Consider the following 19,200-nt stretch of genomic DNA (forward strand, 5'->3'; position numbering starts at 1 on the left):
TTGCGAAAACTTGAGCAGCCCGTAACAAAAACTGATCCAGATGATTTTGAATGCGTTTCGCAGACTTTGCAAAACATTTGTTTTGTTTCTGTGTCGTAACGAAGCCAAAGAAACTCGGAACACCAAGACGTTAAAAAGGTACGGGACCGGGCGATTTTGTCATATTTAACATTATATTCTGACTTGTCCTCGTCCGTTTTTCTTTTCTTTTCTGGTGGTTTTGAAGCACCAGTAATGAATTTCCACATTGTGTAACGCAGTTAATTAAATACTTAAACAATCGCCGTGACAAGATAAACTGTAAAAGATTACCGTGTCCTCTGTAAACAAGTAATGTTTTTTTTTGATGCAACAGTTGACAGGCGAATTTTCAAGCAGTCGTAGTCACTGCGGCCACTGTCAGCTGCATCTGGAGTACGCCGTGAAATGTTAACCACGCGAAAACGCTTTTCTGTTAACAAACTATGTTAAAGTAGAGCAAGGAATTAGTAAAGTCGCGATTTATAAAGACAATAAATTTAAAAAATTATATTTTGAAAGTATACAACGGTAAATTACGTAATTGTTGGCTTAACTGCAACGAAATTAATATTAAAACATGGCAACAAAAACAAACATCATTGGTGTGAGACGTTTTGCATCTCTAGCATACGAATACGACTATGTTACGTGAATCATGACGTGAACGTAAGATTTTAAGAATTATGATTCAGAAGATTTCATCACGGTTTGTACATAACCTACTTTTTTTTTTTTTTTTTTTCCCGCGGTGTACAATAGCCAGAGTCGTCCGTCACAAAAGAGCAGCCATTGTTTATTTATAGATATTGTCAAAGACGTTTTATTTGCGGTCGCGGTCGCATAAATGTTATTAATCACCTCTGCTGCATTAGTGCGTGCGAATAACCTCGGCGTCACAAGTTGCACCTGTCCACCGGACAGTTGCCTTTTTTATTTTGCCTGCCCGGACGAGATTTTGCCTGTCCCGGGCAGGCGGACAGGCGCTAAAATCGAGCCCTGTATATATATATATATATATATATATATATAAAATTGTGGTGTCTCTTGAGTAAATAGCTCTCCTATGTTGGTTTTTAATAGTATGTTACGAGTAAGTATAAATTGTTTAGTTAAAATATTGGAACAGTTCATGAAGAGTACTATGCATGGTGCCATGTGCTTGTCTGATTCGGCTGGAGGAGTGGAATCTAACAATAAACCAGTTAGTTTGTGGTGTGTTTTTCATTTTGGGTGTGTTTTTGTTTTTTGTGTGTTTTTCATTTTGTGTTTTTTTTTTATTTGTGTGTGCATGTGGGGGGGGGGGGGGGGAAGCATGTAATGGTCTTGACAGTTTTCCCTCCCTCCCTTGTAGTTGTAAATTTCCGTGAACTGGCACAATCGCCACATGTATATTTCGACAGGTTTTTTAAGGATGCGACTGTGACCCAACATAATTGTTTTCTTGCGTGAGATACCTCAGCTTTAAAATGGAACATTCCGTGAGCCATCGTTGGTGCTTTGAAAGCCGCACTTCAAAGTACTAGCTTTTTACATTATTTAGCACCCTCATGAATTTTTTGAACTTTTAATTGACCTGCGCGCTAGTTTTCATAAAAGAAAATGACAAGAAAAGGTAGCTTGCTGCTTTTTTTTTATTATTGTTTACATGCGTTTTTTGACGTGACAACGTCTAATAAATCAATGAACGCCGGCTGCACGACGAAAAAGTTTCCTACTACGGATGCGTGGCATCTCTCTTCATGCTCATTGTACGCATGCGTGGCATCTCTCTTCCACTCGATTGGAACAACCATAGATTTGACTTTTCAATCATATTTTCGTCGTTTGAATTATTAATTTTTTACGTAATTTAACGATCGTCCACCGATTTTTAGCACAATCGGTAAGGTTATTTAACAGTAATGTTGAATATTCAAATACGTTTTGAACCAACAATGGTGTTTTACAGTTACACATAATAATTCAAATTACACCCGGGATCTTTTGCACAATGTTTTAAAAAATATTGTAACACATTATAAATAAGTTTGGTGTATTTGGGATGCGTATTTGTTATGAAATTGTGTTATAAAACGAAATAATATTATTCCCCTACCGTGAACAAATTTTTTTTTACTAGTATATACCATCTAAAACTATCAATTTTCAAGATTGGCCTCGTGGTCATGCGGTTAGCGTGGCTAATTTCTAATCCGAAGGTTGTCAGCTACGAAATTTTTTTTTGTTCTTGTAAAAATAAATACGACGTACGCAACATTTCAAAAGTAGTAAATATATTTGAATTAATGAATGCAAATAAAAGTAAATTTATTAATTAAATTTTACATTTCATTTCACTCCTTCTTTGTATCCATACAAAATAGTGATAATTCAATAAAAATGATTCGATTTTTTTCGTAAATATATGCAGAGGTAGATTTTATCATTCAAAAGATAGAAAAATTAAAAAAAAAATTTTCCTCAAACAATATAACATTTTTAATGCCTAAATGGTTTGGTTGAAAAACCTATTACGGCTCAGTGTCAGGCCGAATATGATATTTCCTTTTCTTCTGGATCAATCATTTCATCAATGTTTTGTTATGACGTTGTCAAGTTAAACTATCGTCCGTAAACCTACTTTACATACAACCATTTTTTTTTTTTTAAAGGGAATTGGAAACTCGAATATCGTGAGTGTTTTGTTGTTATATACTACCAAAGGACACAGATTGGGAACAAAAATTTTAGGTTGACTAATGTATTCCTACTAGGGAGCTTCAGACCATCACCCACACAATGCATGACGTCAGAGGGTCACGTGAACCAATCAGTGATAAGTGCCCGTCTGACACAGTTTACGACATTGCAGTTGTAGACAGGCATATAATGGCTTGAAGAAATTTCATCCACATAGGTAATTTGAATGTAATTTTAATTAGCATATCTTGGACATAGGTATTTCCTTCTTCACTTCTATAGCGTAAAATTCTGGTAACTCAAAAACGTTGCCTGTTCTAATTTTTTTTTTACTGAGAAGCACTTGTTACTACAAAATACATATTTCTTTTACCCTCTGTTCATTAGGAATTTCCAGGTATTCACATAATTTGATAATGTAATTCAGGAGTGTCACAATTTTTCGATGGAAAAAAATGCAAAAAAAAGGGGGGGGGGGATGATTTTTTATGTAATTCTAATGTTTTTTTTTTTTATTTTCCCCCAACTAATGGCATTACTACTGGATTCTGAAATACTTGATTGTGTGGAGGGCAATAAATTCCAGGGAAATGGTTAGATAAAAACTTTAAAATCTAGGAAAATATTGAAAAGAATATAATAATTGTAATCGTAAACAGTGAACCCAGAAATACCATTTTATGACTTTTATCATTTTTGCGGAAAAGCCGCTGCCCTCGATAATTACCACTTCTAGGCCCTGCTGCAGGTCTTGACGTGTACAGTTTTCACCTTTTAGCTGTGTTTTTAAATGTTGTCTGCACTGATAATTATAGGCTAGGAAAATGAATACGTGCAAACTTTGCAAACTTATTTTCTACACTTGTTTTGTCTATTACCCAGTTGTGTTATATCTAATATAGTAGTCACAGACACAACTGCGCGAATGTGGCAGGCTCTTTATGCTGTCCGTATAAACGCATGGTTTTAATCTTACTTGTAGTGTTTGATTTTCAGTGATCTAAACATTTGACCTGGAAACAAAGTTTTCTGCGTGGTGAATGGGAATTTAAAATACTGGGAACGGTATACTTCTTTAAAAATTTAACGGCGCAAACAACGTTTCTGTAGTCTGCAGCAACGAAGTGATTAGAGCACACATGCATGTGCGCGGAGAATTGTACTTGAGTGATCGCCCCTGCAAACTTTTATTTTCATTGTTAAAAATATTGTTTTTTTTTTTTAAGGTGTGAAAAGCTAATTTTAGGCTTAAAACATGAACTTTATAATGAGGGTGCGAAACAATACTGTACCATTATTTAAACGCGTGAACAGAAAAATATTAAATGTTTCTTTGCGGCCATACACAGCATTAGGGAGCTAAGTGACTGCTTTGTTTCCCGCAAATTTTTCCCTCTCCTAGTGTGTCATGTGACAGTGTGACGTTAGAGGCGGGTACCTCGAGTTGTCCATTGCATTTTATCCACATAGTGGTATTTCATTAATGCTAAAGTAATACAATATTTGTTTGAATCTAAGAACTATTGATTCTAAGTTGCATAACATTGTTGATCTTTAGTTTCTCTATTAATGGAGATAGATTGCCAAAAAAAAATTTACACACTTTAGCTAAAGTAACATATTTATTCGTCAAAAATAATTGATAATACTGGTGCATTAATTTTTTTTTAAATAGTGAACTAAACCCTTAGTACTGCGCAACAGGTTTTTTTGCACTGGCTGTATTGGTTCGGCTGTTTACTGAACTAATTGTTTCAGTTTTAAATGAGAAAGGGTTCTTCCTTAACATGTAAATTGCTAGTGTCTTTCTCATCATCAAAATTTTATCCGAGTGTGACGGTTGATTAGCCACTGCTGTTTCTTGTTCCATGTCCTGAATTACCATCCCACTAAATGACCTGCCGTGTTTATTATCCCACAAATGCTAATGAGTTTGCTTATAAAATGTTTCAACGTGCACCTCATTTGAAGATATAAAAAAAAATTCAATGATTAGTTGCATCTTATAAATAAAATAATTTCGTTGAATTCCTCAGTGATGGTAATTTTTAGGGGGAAATGTCATGCTGCTACAATATGCCATCCCAAGCTGAACACATTATTTTTTTTTTCTTTCCAGATAGTATTTTAGTGTATGGTCATGCAAACTGTAAAATGGAGTTTTGCAATGTTTTGTTTGAGTTAGTACAGATGTAGTGATGTTGGAGACTGGAGTGTCCTTATTTCTTTCAGAAAATTCTGGATTATTATGTACACCACCATAGTGCGAGATAAATATCGATGGTTCATGTAGCTCACGTAGTGAGAAGGTTAACATTTTGAAAATTACTTTCAATAAATAAAATTCCTGAAACTTTTTTAGCTATAAAAAAATGTAGTTTTTTCGAAACATGTGTAATTTTTAATTTATTTATTGGATACTTGTAATTTGGGTTACGGAATGCGCCGTGGAAACGTCAGGGAAATGTTTCCACAGACATGTGTGGACACTGGTAGAGCCTGAGTGCGGGAGGTTGGGGTTTGGTTCTGGCCCACAGCGCAGTGCGGCAAGTTCTACCACCCGGGCTGCCTGAACCTGTGGCCCCAGGCCTTCAACAGCTGCATCTCCCGCAGCGGGCGGCCGGACGACACCAACCTCACCTGCCCGCAGCACACCTGCCACACCTGCGCCTCCGACGATCCCCGCAACTTCAACTCCCGCTTCACCAACGAGCGGCTGGTGCGCTGCGTCCGCTGCCCCACCGCCTACCACTTCGGTGAGTCCTTTCCCCCGATTGAGCGATGCTAGTCATCACCGGTTCCAGACATATTCATTCATCACCCGAACAGAGAAGCATGACTCTTTTATCCACTGCCCCACTGCCTACCACTTGGTGAGTCCTTTCCCCGCGTTCTGTCATCACCGGTTCCAGATGTATTTATTTATCACCCGAACAGAGAAGCATGACACTTCTATCCGCTGCCCCACCGCCTACCACTTCGGTGAGTCCTCTTCCCCCCACGTACGCGATGCCAGTCATTTTTAACATGTTGCCATCCGGGGCAGTGAGCGTGGGCGAGGCCAGAAACCGAAGTTTCTATAACTCGCCAAGTGCATTGTAATTCAGGTGCACCCCCGCACTGGTGGAGAATCATTTGAACCGACAGCCGGGGTGGCGTGTTTTGTGGGATAGATTTGGCACACGGGTGCTGGTCATTACCGGTTCCAGACACATTCCTTCATCACCCGAACAGAGAAGCATGACATGTCTGGATAATTGTGTACACCGCCATAGTGCAAGATAAATATCAATGGTTCGTGTAGCTTACGTAGTGATAACGTTAACATTTTGAAAATTACTTTTAATACCTAAATACAATTCCTGAAACTTATTTCAGCTATAAAAAGAAATGTAGTTGTTGCCAAACATGTGTGATTTTTTAATTTATTTATTGGATAATCTTTATTTACTTTTTTTTTTTTTATTATCTCGCTTTGGGAAATTTCTGTTCGGGTGGATTTTTGTAATTAAATTTTAATTGAGTTCCTGGTGAGTTTTAGGCTGGAGATTTTGAACATAGCTTAGGTTTGAATGAAAATGCAAGAACATGAAGAGAAAGAAAACATGGAGACCATAAATATAAATTAAAATGAAAAACATAACCTAAATCATTAATGAAAGCATGGAGTGAATGATTGGTAAACTTGAATACGGTGGTAGCATGAAGGATGGCAGATGTGACGTAATTGAAGTCACCATTTTTACCCCGCCATCGCCGTATTGTTTCGCCCAAGGATTATCCATTCTGCCGAAAACGTTGTGGAAATGGTGCTTTGTGACGTCTGATGATGGCTGTAAGTATGAATTAGTAACTCAGTTGTAAAAACAGTCTCTGTCATCAGAAAATATCTTTTAAAACTGTTAACACAATGCAAACAGCAAACACTACACTTCAGGCCAATGTTCGGTACAGATTTTATAATCGATTTGAAAGTAACTTCTTGATGAGCGAGAGACTTGAATACCGCTTACTTCTTGTTGACAGATAAACATAAGAAAGCAAATTTTTTTTATCTAGTTCGTTTTATTTTTCTTATTACATGTAATAAATACATTTTAAAAAAAATTATAAATTTTTCTCAAAAAGTTCTAAAATTGGTTTACCAGTCGTTTGTTGACACCTTGATATGTGGAGAGGGTTGTCGAGCAAAGAATTTTAATTGGGATTAGGATGGGGATTTCTTAAATTTAACTACCTATTAGCTATTAGTACAGTAGATTCCCGCTAACACAGACCAGATAGGACCATACCCTTTCCAAATCACCGAAAGCTTGTATTGAATATAATTTTTGCCTTCAAAATGTATGTAGTACATGTTTTCGATAAGTGAAACTGTAAAAAAAATATCTCATAATTAGCACTTTTCCAACAGCTTAATTTTAGTACTGCATTATATGAAGAAATAAGACATTAACCTACAAAATTTGTCAATTTACCTTTTTTTAAATCCAATCCAGATTAACAGGATGAGCAGGGTCCCGATTAGCGAGACACTATTTAGACAAATTTTTTCGCTCACAGTATCATTCAAGAACTATATTCTTAACTAAAGCAATGTCACCCTTGCAATTCCGGAATTTTACTGACTATTCTACAAAAGCTTGCTATTTTTAACTTCTCTTAACTCTTAAGCTATTTATTTCTTATTATTAAAATATTCAAATCATGTTCAATTTTTAATGAATTCATTTTTCAAGAAGATCATTTGTCATCGTTAAAAGTGTCACAAAAACTGCCATCTTTTTGCATGTGGTATTAAATAGTGGTGCACCGATATGACTTTACCGATTACCGATTATGAGAGCAATAATCGGCAGATACCGATTCAGTTACCGATTATAATGAAGAAATTTTTTTAAGTGTAATAATGCACACAAAAATTTTTATTCCCATGTGAATTTAATAACAAGAATAGGTAAAGTCGAGAATACAGTTATAGGTAATAACAGTATAAAAATATATAAAATACACTATTAAGTCATTGCAAAGTGTAAATTAAATTAACTTCTATTTATATTTGTTATTGTAAACAACATGAACTACAGTCTAATAATTGTAATTTACAATGGGTAAGTTTTTGTTGCGGAAAACTAGCATTATTATTGACTATCACATAAGGTTGCATCAAGAAATTACCGTTTAACAATGTAAACATGCTGCTTTATTTTGTTCACTTGAGTTTATAGAAAAATGTTTCCACACTTCACTTTTTTTCTCCCTACTCGCCATCTCACTATAATTACATAAAAATGACTAAAAACCAATACTAGCACATGTGATTTTATTAATGTTGACTGAATATATAAAATTATAAATACTTTTTCACTTATCATGTTGCAGCGTGGGGGTATCCAGTTAAGCATACCACCAGGGTGCATCCATGCGCCACCAAACACTCCTACTGATTATCCTACTCATGCAAGCGAAGTGTATGGGGGCACAAGAAAATCGTGTGTGGGGTCTTTGCTAGAAAAGACAGTTAAGCAGAAAGTGATAAATCATAAATACAAATAAAGAACATGAGTCGCACTCAACAACGTTATAATTTCGCAAACTTAACACATATACATACACTGTCAACGGATTCGATGCCAGCTAGAGGCATGTGCGTAGCAAATACAAATTAGCATACATTTACTGAAGTTTATTCCCTTCACAATGATTTTCACTCCTTATGTCTTTACTGAGTCCTTACTTATGGAAAAAACTAGGGTGAACCTTGTGCCCAATGTACTCTGATTCAACAAACAAACTACTACTGCGTATCTCTTACAGTCGTACGAAACAACAAGCAACAAGCAACAAGTTAATATTCTTTCTCTCTCTCCGTTACAAGTTGAATTTCCTAGGCATGCCCTGGATCATGCAGTATAAAACAGTCGCCTCTGACAATGGGGATAGACATTTGCTCAATTTCTGTGCGAAATTATGACTCAGTTACCACACACTATAAGAGAGGAGAGAAACCAATATTCAAGTATACGTGCGTACGCATTACGTTACGGCCCGGAGGCGAGCGAAGACCAAAATCATAGTGAACATTATGTCATTACACACGTGATTCACAAGACGTACGTTGCTGTTAACAACTTTAGGAACTGACTCAATATACATACAGACTATACGAGCGGTCCAAACACGTGTAGGGGCAAGGAATTATGTACTACAAAATAAACCAACACCTAATATAACGTTAATTGTGCACTCCTCGAAAAAAACATATTAAATATCTATTACTCATAGAGAGCGTAGTCCCGCGGACAGAAATGCAAGCCCAAGAGAGAAGCGAGGGATCGGTTACATGGTTTGTTACAGCTACAATTTTCAGTGGGTCTCGTCATGATGACATTCACTGCCAAGCCTAGGTAAGCGTAATACAGAGAAGTGCTCAAACAAAATATGCTAGATCACGGGGGGTATGCCTTAACCAAATGGCTCCGGTCGGGGGTACAGCTGGGAGGAAAAGAAAGAGGGCAAAATCGAGGCAAAACGATGCGTAAAATTACGTCATACGGAGCTGAAAGCTCTTATGAAAAAAAAATACAAGGGCGGCATCGGGCACTTAACGTGCTTACTTCTAAACCAAAAGCAATCAAAGCGTGGTCTGGATGCCGTTGAAATAAGTTAAGAGTCCACTGCCGACAATGCAAGTCGCGCAGCAACTAAAATCAAAACCACATGCAGGAGGGAGTAAGCAAATGCTTCCAGCAGAAAGAAGAAACAAAAGAAAATATTACACAGAAAATAAATTAAGTGAAGGTCAAAGTCAAAAGGGATGGCTACATGAAAATCAAGGCTGGCAAGCATATTTAATATTTACGTTACTCGCACGGCCATCGTGTGCACACACTAACTCCATCTCCTGAAGAATTTTACCTAGACGAGCTGCCCCTCGACCGGGCCAGAGACGACCTGCTTCCACCAAGAGAGACCCACGAAAATGGACAATTAAAAGTTATACGCGCTCATTTATACTATTCGCTAGATGGCGTTGCAGTCGCTACAATTGAGGAGAGGCTAGGGGGAAAGAAAGGGAAGGGGAAATTGGCACCTTGAGGCGGAGAGGGGTTAAGAGGGGAGAAGGAAAGGAAGGCTGCGGCACGGAGATGACGTCACAGAAGCGCGGCGGGCGCTTCAACGTCATACAAATAACAAACGGATAATGTTACCAAAGACGCCCATAACGAGTTTGTAAAACGCAGTGATAAAAACTAGAAGGCATCGGGACCACGATTTTGAACCGCTACTACGACTCGAAAAGATCGATTGTCATAGAATCCACTGCAACTGTATGTGGTATTTTGATTGCGTGCCATATATTTTACGTCTCTGGCTATAGGTAATGTACAAGGCCACTAAACAAAAGACGAAACGTAAATAAACGTGTAGGAAAAATGTCTTTTTTATTGTTCGAGGCAATGAGATTTATTAAACTTAACGAAATATCTGTAATTATATGACGGGGTTAGATGAATTTTGTAATATATACAAATATTACCGTATTTCATCCTAAAATGTGTAACAAAATATTACACAGTAAAAACCTACTTAATTACGCCGGGACGTAAATAATCGGCAAAGTAATCGTTAAGATAATCGCCGATTACGATTAATCGGTAAGTACCCATAATCGCCGATTACGATTCATCGGTATCCGCATCGTTGCACCACTAGTATTAAATGTACGTGCTGTTTCCAGTTAAAAATTTACTATTTATCAAGTTCTAAAATTTCTTGAATGAAATTTTTCAGTTTTATTTTATAAATACTTAGTACTGTGTATGTCAAATTAAATCAAATAAAAAAAATTAAAAAAAAAAATGTTTTTTAATATAATGTGTTTACTAAAATATTTCTGATAATTGAGTAGTGTGTGAATATCTATTTCATTACATATTTACAGTTTTCATTTAATTCAGTCTTCAAAGACAATCCTCACATATTTTTTAAGCTTTAATTCACTCCGTTGAATGCAATGGATTGCATTTAATAAATGTTATAATGATTGGTCAAATCCTAATCTTCCCAAATCAAAATCTCAGATTTGGATCAACAAAAAGGACATCTAATATAGCTCTCGAATCCTAATCTGGGTTTCAAGGTTAAATAAAATCATGCACGAAAATAAAAAAAAAAACAAAATGTTTATAATGGTACGTTACTGAAATATTCAACGCTTACAATTTTTGTTTTGCATTTAGTAGTATTCCCAGACCTGCCAACTCTCATGATTTTGGTGTGAGGCTCACGATTTTAAGGTCCATCTCATGCCCTCACACCAAAATAGTGTTTCCTCACGATTTTTCGGGGCCCCGAGATTTTGTTTGTAAAAGTTACAAAAAAAGTTTTACGTAAGCTTACAGTAACGAGTTTCCATCAATACTCGAGTCACGTAAAGGAAGAAATTTTGCGTTTTGTAGCGTGTGCCATGCTGATTTTTCTATCTCGAATAGTGGAAGAGGAGACATTGTGAAACATGTCGCTAAAAAAAAAATCCAACTAACACGTGAAGTGTATTGCTTCCAATAAAAAATTTAATTTTGCTGTGAACAGTGATAATAGTGTTACACTAGCAGAATGTTATTTTACATCTTTTTTAGTTGTGGCCTTGCATGATCATTACACGACAGCTCTAAATTATGTTCAACTAAATTAAATCTGCAACTTATAATTTGTTGAAATAAATTTTGAAGCAGAGACCATGTAAATTTATGTACAGGTATGTCACTTAAATTTAAAGATTCTCATTTGTTGTTTTTTATATCTAACATGTATTTATGGGCCAGAAAATTTTTATCGAGGACCTCATGATTTTTTAAATTTGATGTTGGCAGGTCTGTATTCCAAATCAATAAACATAGTAGTTTTATACATATGTATTTAATTACATACTAAAAGTACAATATCATGAGGAACGATAGTAGGATATGTACAGGGAAAAATACAATTAAAGCTAGTAATTTTCAGAGTTGACAGTGTGGAATTTTTTTTAAAATTTACTATATTACGTCTAATATTTTTTTAATATTTTGCCCTCAAATCTCAAATAACCTGTAGATCCAAGGGTGTTAGATTCAACTGCTCGTTCCTAATAAATATTTTCTTGTGTGTGAAGTGTATGTCTCCCAGCCAGGGATGTAATAAATGCGTTGGTGTCTTGCAGGCAACCACTGCGTGCCGGCCGGCTCCATCGTCCTCAACATGACGCAGATCATCTGCTCGCGACACTGCAACCCGCAGCGCAAGGGCAGCCACCACGTCAACGCCGCCTGGTGCTTCATCTGCGCCATGGGTAGGTCCGGTCGAGGCGAACGCTTGCCTTGGCTTCTTGACCTGTGGCTACGCTTCCCCCTCCTCCGTTCATCTCCGGGTGCGCCCTCCCTCCCTCCGTGTTGTAGAACAGTGTTCGCACATTCCATTTCTCATACGGGTTTATGTCTCGTGTTACTGAATTCGGTACTCTGTTTAGAAGATACGCCGCAGTATTAACTGCTTCTGCCCATAAGTACTGTGGGATATCTTTTGAGTAGAGCATTGACCTTGCACTCTCCATAACAGTGCGGTTTTCTCTCTCTCTGCTCGCCCGTTTTGTTCGGGCGAGTATGGTGAAGTTGTTTCCATCACTATTCCTTGTGAACACTGGTATTCTTTGAACTGGTTATTAACAAACTCACTTCCATTGTCAACTCTCAATCTCTGTAGAATTTGCCAAATTTAGTCTTGCAGAAGTGTTTTTTTGGTCAGGGGACACCGGGAGCTTTTTTCCTGAAATCCCAGAAAAGCCTTGGAATTCTGTAGTGATATTATTTTAAGGGGAAAAATTTCTTGCTTCAGTCCGTTTTCACTGTGAAAGCATTTTTTCCCAGTGGTTTACAGTTTTTTTTATTTATTTATTTATAGACGTTAATATGGTGTTTGCAAGGTTCTGATTGAACTAGGTCAGCTATATGAATGGTAGATGCTGTATTTTCTTTTTATTTCTTTTAGAAATTTGCAAAATAGTTAAAAAAAAAAAATTTATAAATTTCAGATCGAGTCTTTCGGTACTTGCCAGTGATGTGTAACATCTAAACTCCTGAACTGTTACATTCATATATAAATTTATCACAAAATATTGTGTCTAATATTTGCCTGTTGACAATTTAGTTCCCTCTGCATACAACAATTTGCTGTTTAAGTGTCTCGGGAAGTCACAAAAAAAAAGTAACAAAAATAACTAAAAATGTCTTTAAATAAATCTTAATGTGCTGGATTTCGTGGAACTTAAAATCGAGCAGCCTTTTGCTATCTTGCATGTTGTTTTTTTTTGACACCTCACCTCAATTAATTACATTACTGAAAAAGTTTTAGCTTTTTTGACATAAAAAATTGGCACGTACCTTCAAATGGTAGATTTGTTTTTGTGTTGTATTTATTATTTAAAAAAAAAATTAAAAACCATGTTATAAAGTAAAATAAAGTCATAAGAAATTTTTTTTAAAGATATTGAAGTCCTGTAATTGGTTCATCATGTGTGTGTGGTCTTTGTGGCAGGCGGGTCCCTGATCTGCTGTGACCTGTGTCCCACTTCCTTCCACGCGGAGTGCCTCAACATCTCGCCCCCGGAGGGAGGCTACATCTGCGAGGACTGTGGCACAGGCAGGTTCCCGCTGTACGGGGAGATCATCTGGGCCAAGCTCGGCAACTACAGGTCAGTGCGCCCTTCCGTGTCGTGCGTGCACTTATCAGCCAAGGAGCACAATCAAGCATAACATAAAGTATCTGATGAGTAGAGGCAATACTAGATGATGATATTATTAGGACTAGTGGTGCACCGATATGACTTTACCGATTACCGATTCGATTACCGATTATGAGAGCAATAATCGGCAGATACCGATTCAGTTACCGATTATAATGAACAATTTTTTTCAAGTGTAATAATGCACACAAAATTTTTTATTCCCATGTGAATTTAATAACAAAGTTAGGTAAAATCGAGAATACAGTTATAATAGCAGTATAAAAATATATAAAATACACTATTAAGTCATTGCAAAGTGTAAATTAAATTAACTTCTATTTATATTTGTTATTGTAAACAACTTGAACTACAGTCTAATAATTGTAATTTACAGTGGGTAAGTTTTTGTTGCGGAAAACTAGCATTATTATTGACTATCACATAAGGTTGCATCGAGAAATTACCGTTTAACAATGTAAACATGTTGCTATATTTTGTTCACTTGAGTTTATAGAAAAATGTTTCCACACTTCACTTTTTTTCTCCCTAGTCGCCATCTCACTATTATTATATAAAAATGACTCAAAACCAATTGTAGCACATGTGATTTTATTAATGTTGACTGAATGTATAAAATTATAAATACTTTTTCATTTTTCACGTCACATACAAATAACACAACAACGGATAATGTTACCAAAGACGACGAAGACAAAGAAGACGACCATAACGAGTTTGTAAAACGCAGTGATAAACTCTGAAAGGTATCGGGACCACGATTATGAACCGCTACTATCGACTCGAAAAGATCGATTCTCATAGAATGCACTGCAACTGCTTGTGGTATTTTGATTGCGTGCCATCTATTTTACATCTCTGGCTATAGGTAATGTACAAGGCCACTAAACAAAAGACAGAACAAAAGACGAAACGTAAATAAACGTGTGGGAAAATTGCATTTTTTATTGTTCGAGGCAATGAGATTTATTAAACTTAACGAAATATCTCTAATCTTGATATGACGGAGTTAGATGAATTTTGTAATATATACAAATATTACCGTATTTCGTCCTAAAATGTGTGACAAAATATTACACGGTAAAAACCTACTTAATTACGCCGGGACGTAGATAATCGGCAAAGTAATCGTTAAGATAATCGCCGATTACGATTAATCGGTAAGTACCCATAATCGCTGATTACGATTCATCGGTATCCGCATCGGTGCACCACTAATTAGGACAGTTTAACTTTAAATGAAGGTTTTTTTTTTAATTTTTTGACGTGACGTCTAATAAATCGACGAACGCCGGCTGCACACACGGAAAAGTGTCCCGTTACACACATTGTCACGTTACGCTGTGTCCCGTTACGCTCATTTTACGCTTGCGCCGCATCTATCTCTCTTCCACTCGATGGGAACAACCATCGATTTGACTTTTTCGAGGCACATTAAACTGGAAACACTCCCATTCTTTTCCTACTTTTCCTATCATCGTCCTATCCTTAACAGAATAACACAGATTGGAAGAAGTTAAATAGCAAACATGTATAAAAGTTATAGTTAAAATAATCTCTTCGTTAAAGTAATAAACGTATTTGAATTAATGAGTGCAAATAAAAGTAAATTCATCAGTTAAATTGTATATTTAATTTCACTCCTTCTTTGTATCCATACAAAATAGTGATAATTCAATAAAAATGATTCAATTTTATTCATAAAAGTATGCAATCATCTCATCAATATTTTGTTATGACGTCACGTTAAACTATCGTCCGCAAACCGACTTTACAGACAACCAATTTTTTTTATGTATAAAAAAAGTGGAGGTATGATAAATTACTCATTTTAAATTTTTACAAAATATCATTTGTAATAAATAAGCTTCTCTGAGAAAAATTTGTGCCAAAAAAAAACAAACTATATGAGCGAGTCTTTCAGTTCTCCCCATAGATATGTTACATCTAACCTTGTTAACAAGCAAATTTGAAAATACGATATAATAAGAAACTTGGCCACAAACTTAACGTGTCCATAGTGTCTGGAAAGCGTAGGAAAATTCAGGGAAGTCAGGCCACGTGGCAGGGTAGACTGTTCTCCCTCCCTCTCATTGTTGTAATGCCCCGTGTACTGGCAACGTGTCTACCTCGACAGGTGGATGCATGGCACAACTCTCCCCAAACATTGTTGTTTTCGCGAGAGATTTCCCCATGCTTGCATCTGAACACTCCGTGATAAAAAAACTGCAGCCATCGTTGGTGTTTAAAAGTGCACCTTATGTATTCCTCCAGCCCCGCTTAAGTTTGCAGGTAACGTGAGTGCTAGTTTTTATAGAAGGAACCGCTAAAGAGTAGCTTGCCACCAAAAACCAGGCACACTATATAATATCAAAATGCACACTATACAACAAAGCAAAGCAAAGCAAAGGAAAAAAAAGAACATATTTTTTAAGATCTTATCTTTGAAATCAAACTTTCATAGTAAGGACAGTTTGATTCCACATTTATTCTTTGATTCCACATTTATTCTTATCCAATTTTGATTACACAATGTTCCTTGATTCCAGGTTCAATTCAGATTCTAATTTACAATTATTCCTAATAAAATTAAAATAAACTTCCGGGAAGCAAGGGTATAAAAAAAATAGCTTATCCTTTGTCTTTCTGTTAGGTAGTGCGGGAACTGGAAGGGTTAATATTTAAGTGGAGGGGGAGGGGAGTGGGTCGTCGCACACCCACCCGTAGTAAGCTGAGACGCACAACACAAAGACTCTCCACTTGTATCCGTGGAACTTTAGTGAAGACTGAGATATGGTACGACCATTATTCGAGGGCAACCCTTACAGACAGACAGAGAGAGTGATTGAGAGAGAGAGAGAGAGAGAGAGAGAGAGAGTGAGCGTAAGAGAGAGAGAGAGTGCGAGAGAGCGGATAGAAGTTCGAGAGAGCGGATAGAAGTGCGAGAGAGAGAGAGAGAGAGAGAGCGGATAGAGAGTGAGAGAGAGAGAGAGAGAGAGAGCGGATAGAGAGTGCGAGAGAGAGAGAAAGAGCGAGAGAGAGCAAGAGAGAGCAAGAGTGTGTGTGTGTGTGGTTTTTTTTTAATCAGATGCATCAGGGGTTTACCTTCTGTGGGTAGAGATGGTCTTGTGAACACCCGCGGAGACGTGTCGTGGGACTGGGAGGCAGGTGTAGAGACCGACCGCGCCGTGTGCCGTGCGCAGGTGGTGGCCGGCGCAGATCGTGTTCCCGGACCAGGTGCCGGAGAACATCGACAACCTGCAGCACAGCGAGGGGGAGTTCGTGGTGCGCTTCTTCGGCTCGCACGACTACAACTGGGTCAACCGGAGCCGGGTGTTCCTCTACCAGGAGGGGGTGAGTCCCGGCGCCTCCCACCGTCGGGGTATCTGCGGGCATGTTGCGGAGCCAGGGGGGGGGGGGGGGTATTAGGGGTTCAACCCCCCCCCCCCCCCTGCCCCTTAGCACCAAATCTGTAATTAATCTCTTATTCATCACTCAAACAAATTTCATATTAAAATTATCAAAATTTTTATCCATTACAATATTTAAATTTAAGTACCGAAAACTGCTAAAATAGCACTATTTTTAGAGGCACTGGAAAATAGCGTTTATAATGGCTGTTCGTAGCATTTATATTTTGCCATATAGCATTTATATCGCTTTAATTTTAATGCTTCTCCCAGTTTAAGCGGATGTTGCAAGCTTTGCACATAAGTATGTTAGTGTCACTAACATAGAAATGGTGCGACTTGTATTCTCTGCACGTGAATGCACTGTAACACATTTTGTTTGTCTCATAATGGTAAAAAAAAAAAAAAATAAGTATAGTTCTAACTGCATTGCACGCGAACGCGATACAGAAAACCGACTTTAATAACATTAATTTTATTGTGAATAGCAGCGCAATATTTTAGTTTCACAGATTACCGTTTGTTTTTCGGGTTAGGAAATTAGGAAAACGCTAGGTACGTTCAACAAATGAGCGAAAAAAGCATAGTTCTACATTGTTGCCATCTTTTTTTTTCCCCCCGTTAAAGTGCTAACGATTTTGACTGAAGTAGATTTTCGTAAAAATATTTTTGTAGTTGCCAAATATAAGCTGTGTGTGTTGTAAACTTAAATAATGCATTTTTATATTTTAGTTGTTGTTATTGAACAGTAAATAATTTGATTGCTTGTGTTAATATCACGCACGCACACGTTGGCAAACATGGCCGCTTCAATGTTTTCACTTTCTCATGCGCGTAAATAAAGGTCTTTTTTTTAATCGTTTACATTTGTTTGGGTCGTACGTTACGTTTGCCGTTAACCAAGTTTCCTTGCGAGCCTATGCGTATTTAAGTTGGGTTTCGTGTTATTTACAAGATTCATAGATCGTGTTGATTGTTTACATGGCTCGCCATCGTCACCGTTTATTAGGTAATCTTCAAACACGGTAAGAAGATGCATAAAATAAAGAATGTTCTTTATTGTATGAGGTTAGGCCGTTAATAATAAGAAATGGTTTGTTTAAAAATATTAGGTAAACCTAAAATTTACTGGAAATTTTAATATTACTTGAAATTTTAATAATTACTTCTAAAAACAGGATTGTAGCGTTTATTCGTCGGTAAACCATTTTGTCGCTTTTATTCGCGCCTATATCGTTTTTACGATTTTCCAGTGCCTCTAACTATTTTACACCTTAAAATCCAAAATTTTCCCAGGGGATGACCCCCGGACCCCCCGCATTTTAATACGGGGGAAGGGATGACTGTAGAGGGCACATTGAATTAAAGAAACATGCGGAACATTTTATAGTCATTACGAGTAATAATTCCATATCGTAGTTTTTTCGCTACATCTGAAGAAACGAAAGTAAAGAATGCAGAGTTATTCTTTACAAGTTCTTTTATTTGTCTTCTGTTTGTTTATAAGACAGTTCTTATCCGACCAGGATAAAAGAAGCAAATAAAAAGACAATTGTTCAAAAGTATAACTTTGAATACTTTGAATTGAAGGTTGAAAATTTCCTGTAAAGTTATTGAAATTTCTGACATATTCAGATGATTGTATTGTTCAAATATAGTTTTTTTTTTTTAATTCATTAATTTTTATTGTATTAATATACATAGGCCTACATTTTTCATTTTTTTTTGCATATTATTGTCCTTGTTTTATCTTGTGTGTGTCATAATTCCTCAGGAAAAATTTATCGTGCATGATTTACACGTACTTTTTTCATATAATTGTCATTACTGATGGGTGTGATTTGAGGTTGGCAGCTCTGCCTACAATGTGTCTCCTGACCATAGACAAAGCATCAGCAGAGAGTATGTGAACAGGTTCTTCAAGCGGCTATAGACTAATGACTGAGATACTGAACCTTAGTACACTTAAGGTGTTTCATGTGTTTATCGGTATACATATTTATAATAGTGATGGGTCGATTCCGATTCCGGAATCGGTCGGTTCCACCGATTCCAGTATAATCGTGGGATTCAGAATACAATGGTTTTGGAATCGACCATGACCGATTCCTGCATTGTTTTTAAGTTTGCAAAATACATCTCCTACGCAACGTAAGAAAATATTAAAATGCATGCAAATATAATTTTTAAACTACATAATACAATCTTTTTTTACGGAACTGATTTACGAATTACGGTGATTAATGTATTTATTTACTTGCACCGCTATTTTCCCAACAGTACAAATCTACAAATGCAGTATCTACT

At 36.8% G+C, this 19,200-nt stretch overlaps 2 protein-coding genes across 2 annotated transcripts in view; one reads left to right on the forward strand and one right to left on the reverse strand.

Annotated features, from left to right (window-relative positions):
• Positions 1-19,200, forward strand: part of LOC134540852 (histone-lysine N-methyltransferase NSD2) — a 95,876-nt gene that overhangs the window by 43,617 nt on the left and 33,059 nt on the right. Inside the window, exons 8-11 of the mRNA XM_063383849.1 lie at positions 5,238-5,456; positions 11,906-12,034; positions 13,276-13,432; positions 16,687-16,837. Coding sequence (XP_063239919.1) covers positions 5,238-5,456; positions 11,906-12,034; positions 13,276-13,432; positions 16,687-16,837 — 656 coding nt within the window. The remainder of the gene's footprint in view (positions 1-5,237; positions 5,457-11,905; positions 12,035-13,275; positions 13,433-16,686; positions 16,838-19,200) is intronic.
• Positions 1-19,200, reverse strand: part of LOC134540853 (DNA repair protein RAD51 homolog 3-like) — a 99,356-nt gene that overhangs the window by 6,337 nt on the left and 73,819 nt on the right. The window contains exon 9 of the transcript XR_010076523.1: positions 16,589-16,741. The gene's annotated coding sequence lies outside the window, so the exon portion shown is untranslated. The remainder of the gene's footprint in view (positions 1-16,588; positions 16,742-19,200) is intronic.

The sequence above is a fragment of the Bacillus rossius genome, chromosome 17 (genome assembly GCF_032445375.1).
Source record: "Bacillus rossius redtenbacheri isolate Brsri chromosome 17, Brsri_v3, whole genome shotgun sequence".
NCBI lineage: Eukaryota > Metazoa > Arthropoda > Insecta > Phasmatodea > Bacillidae > Bacillus > Bacillus rossius.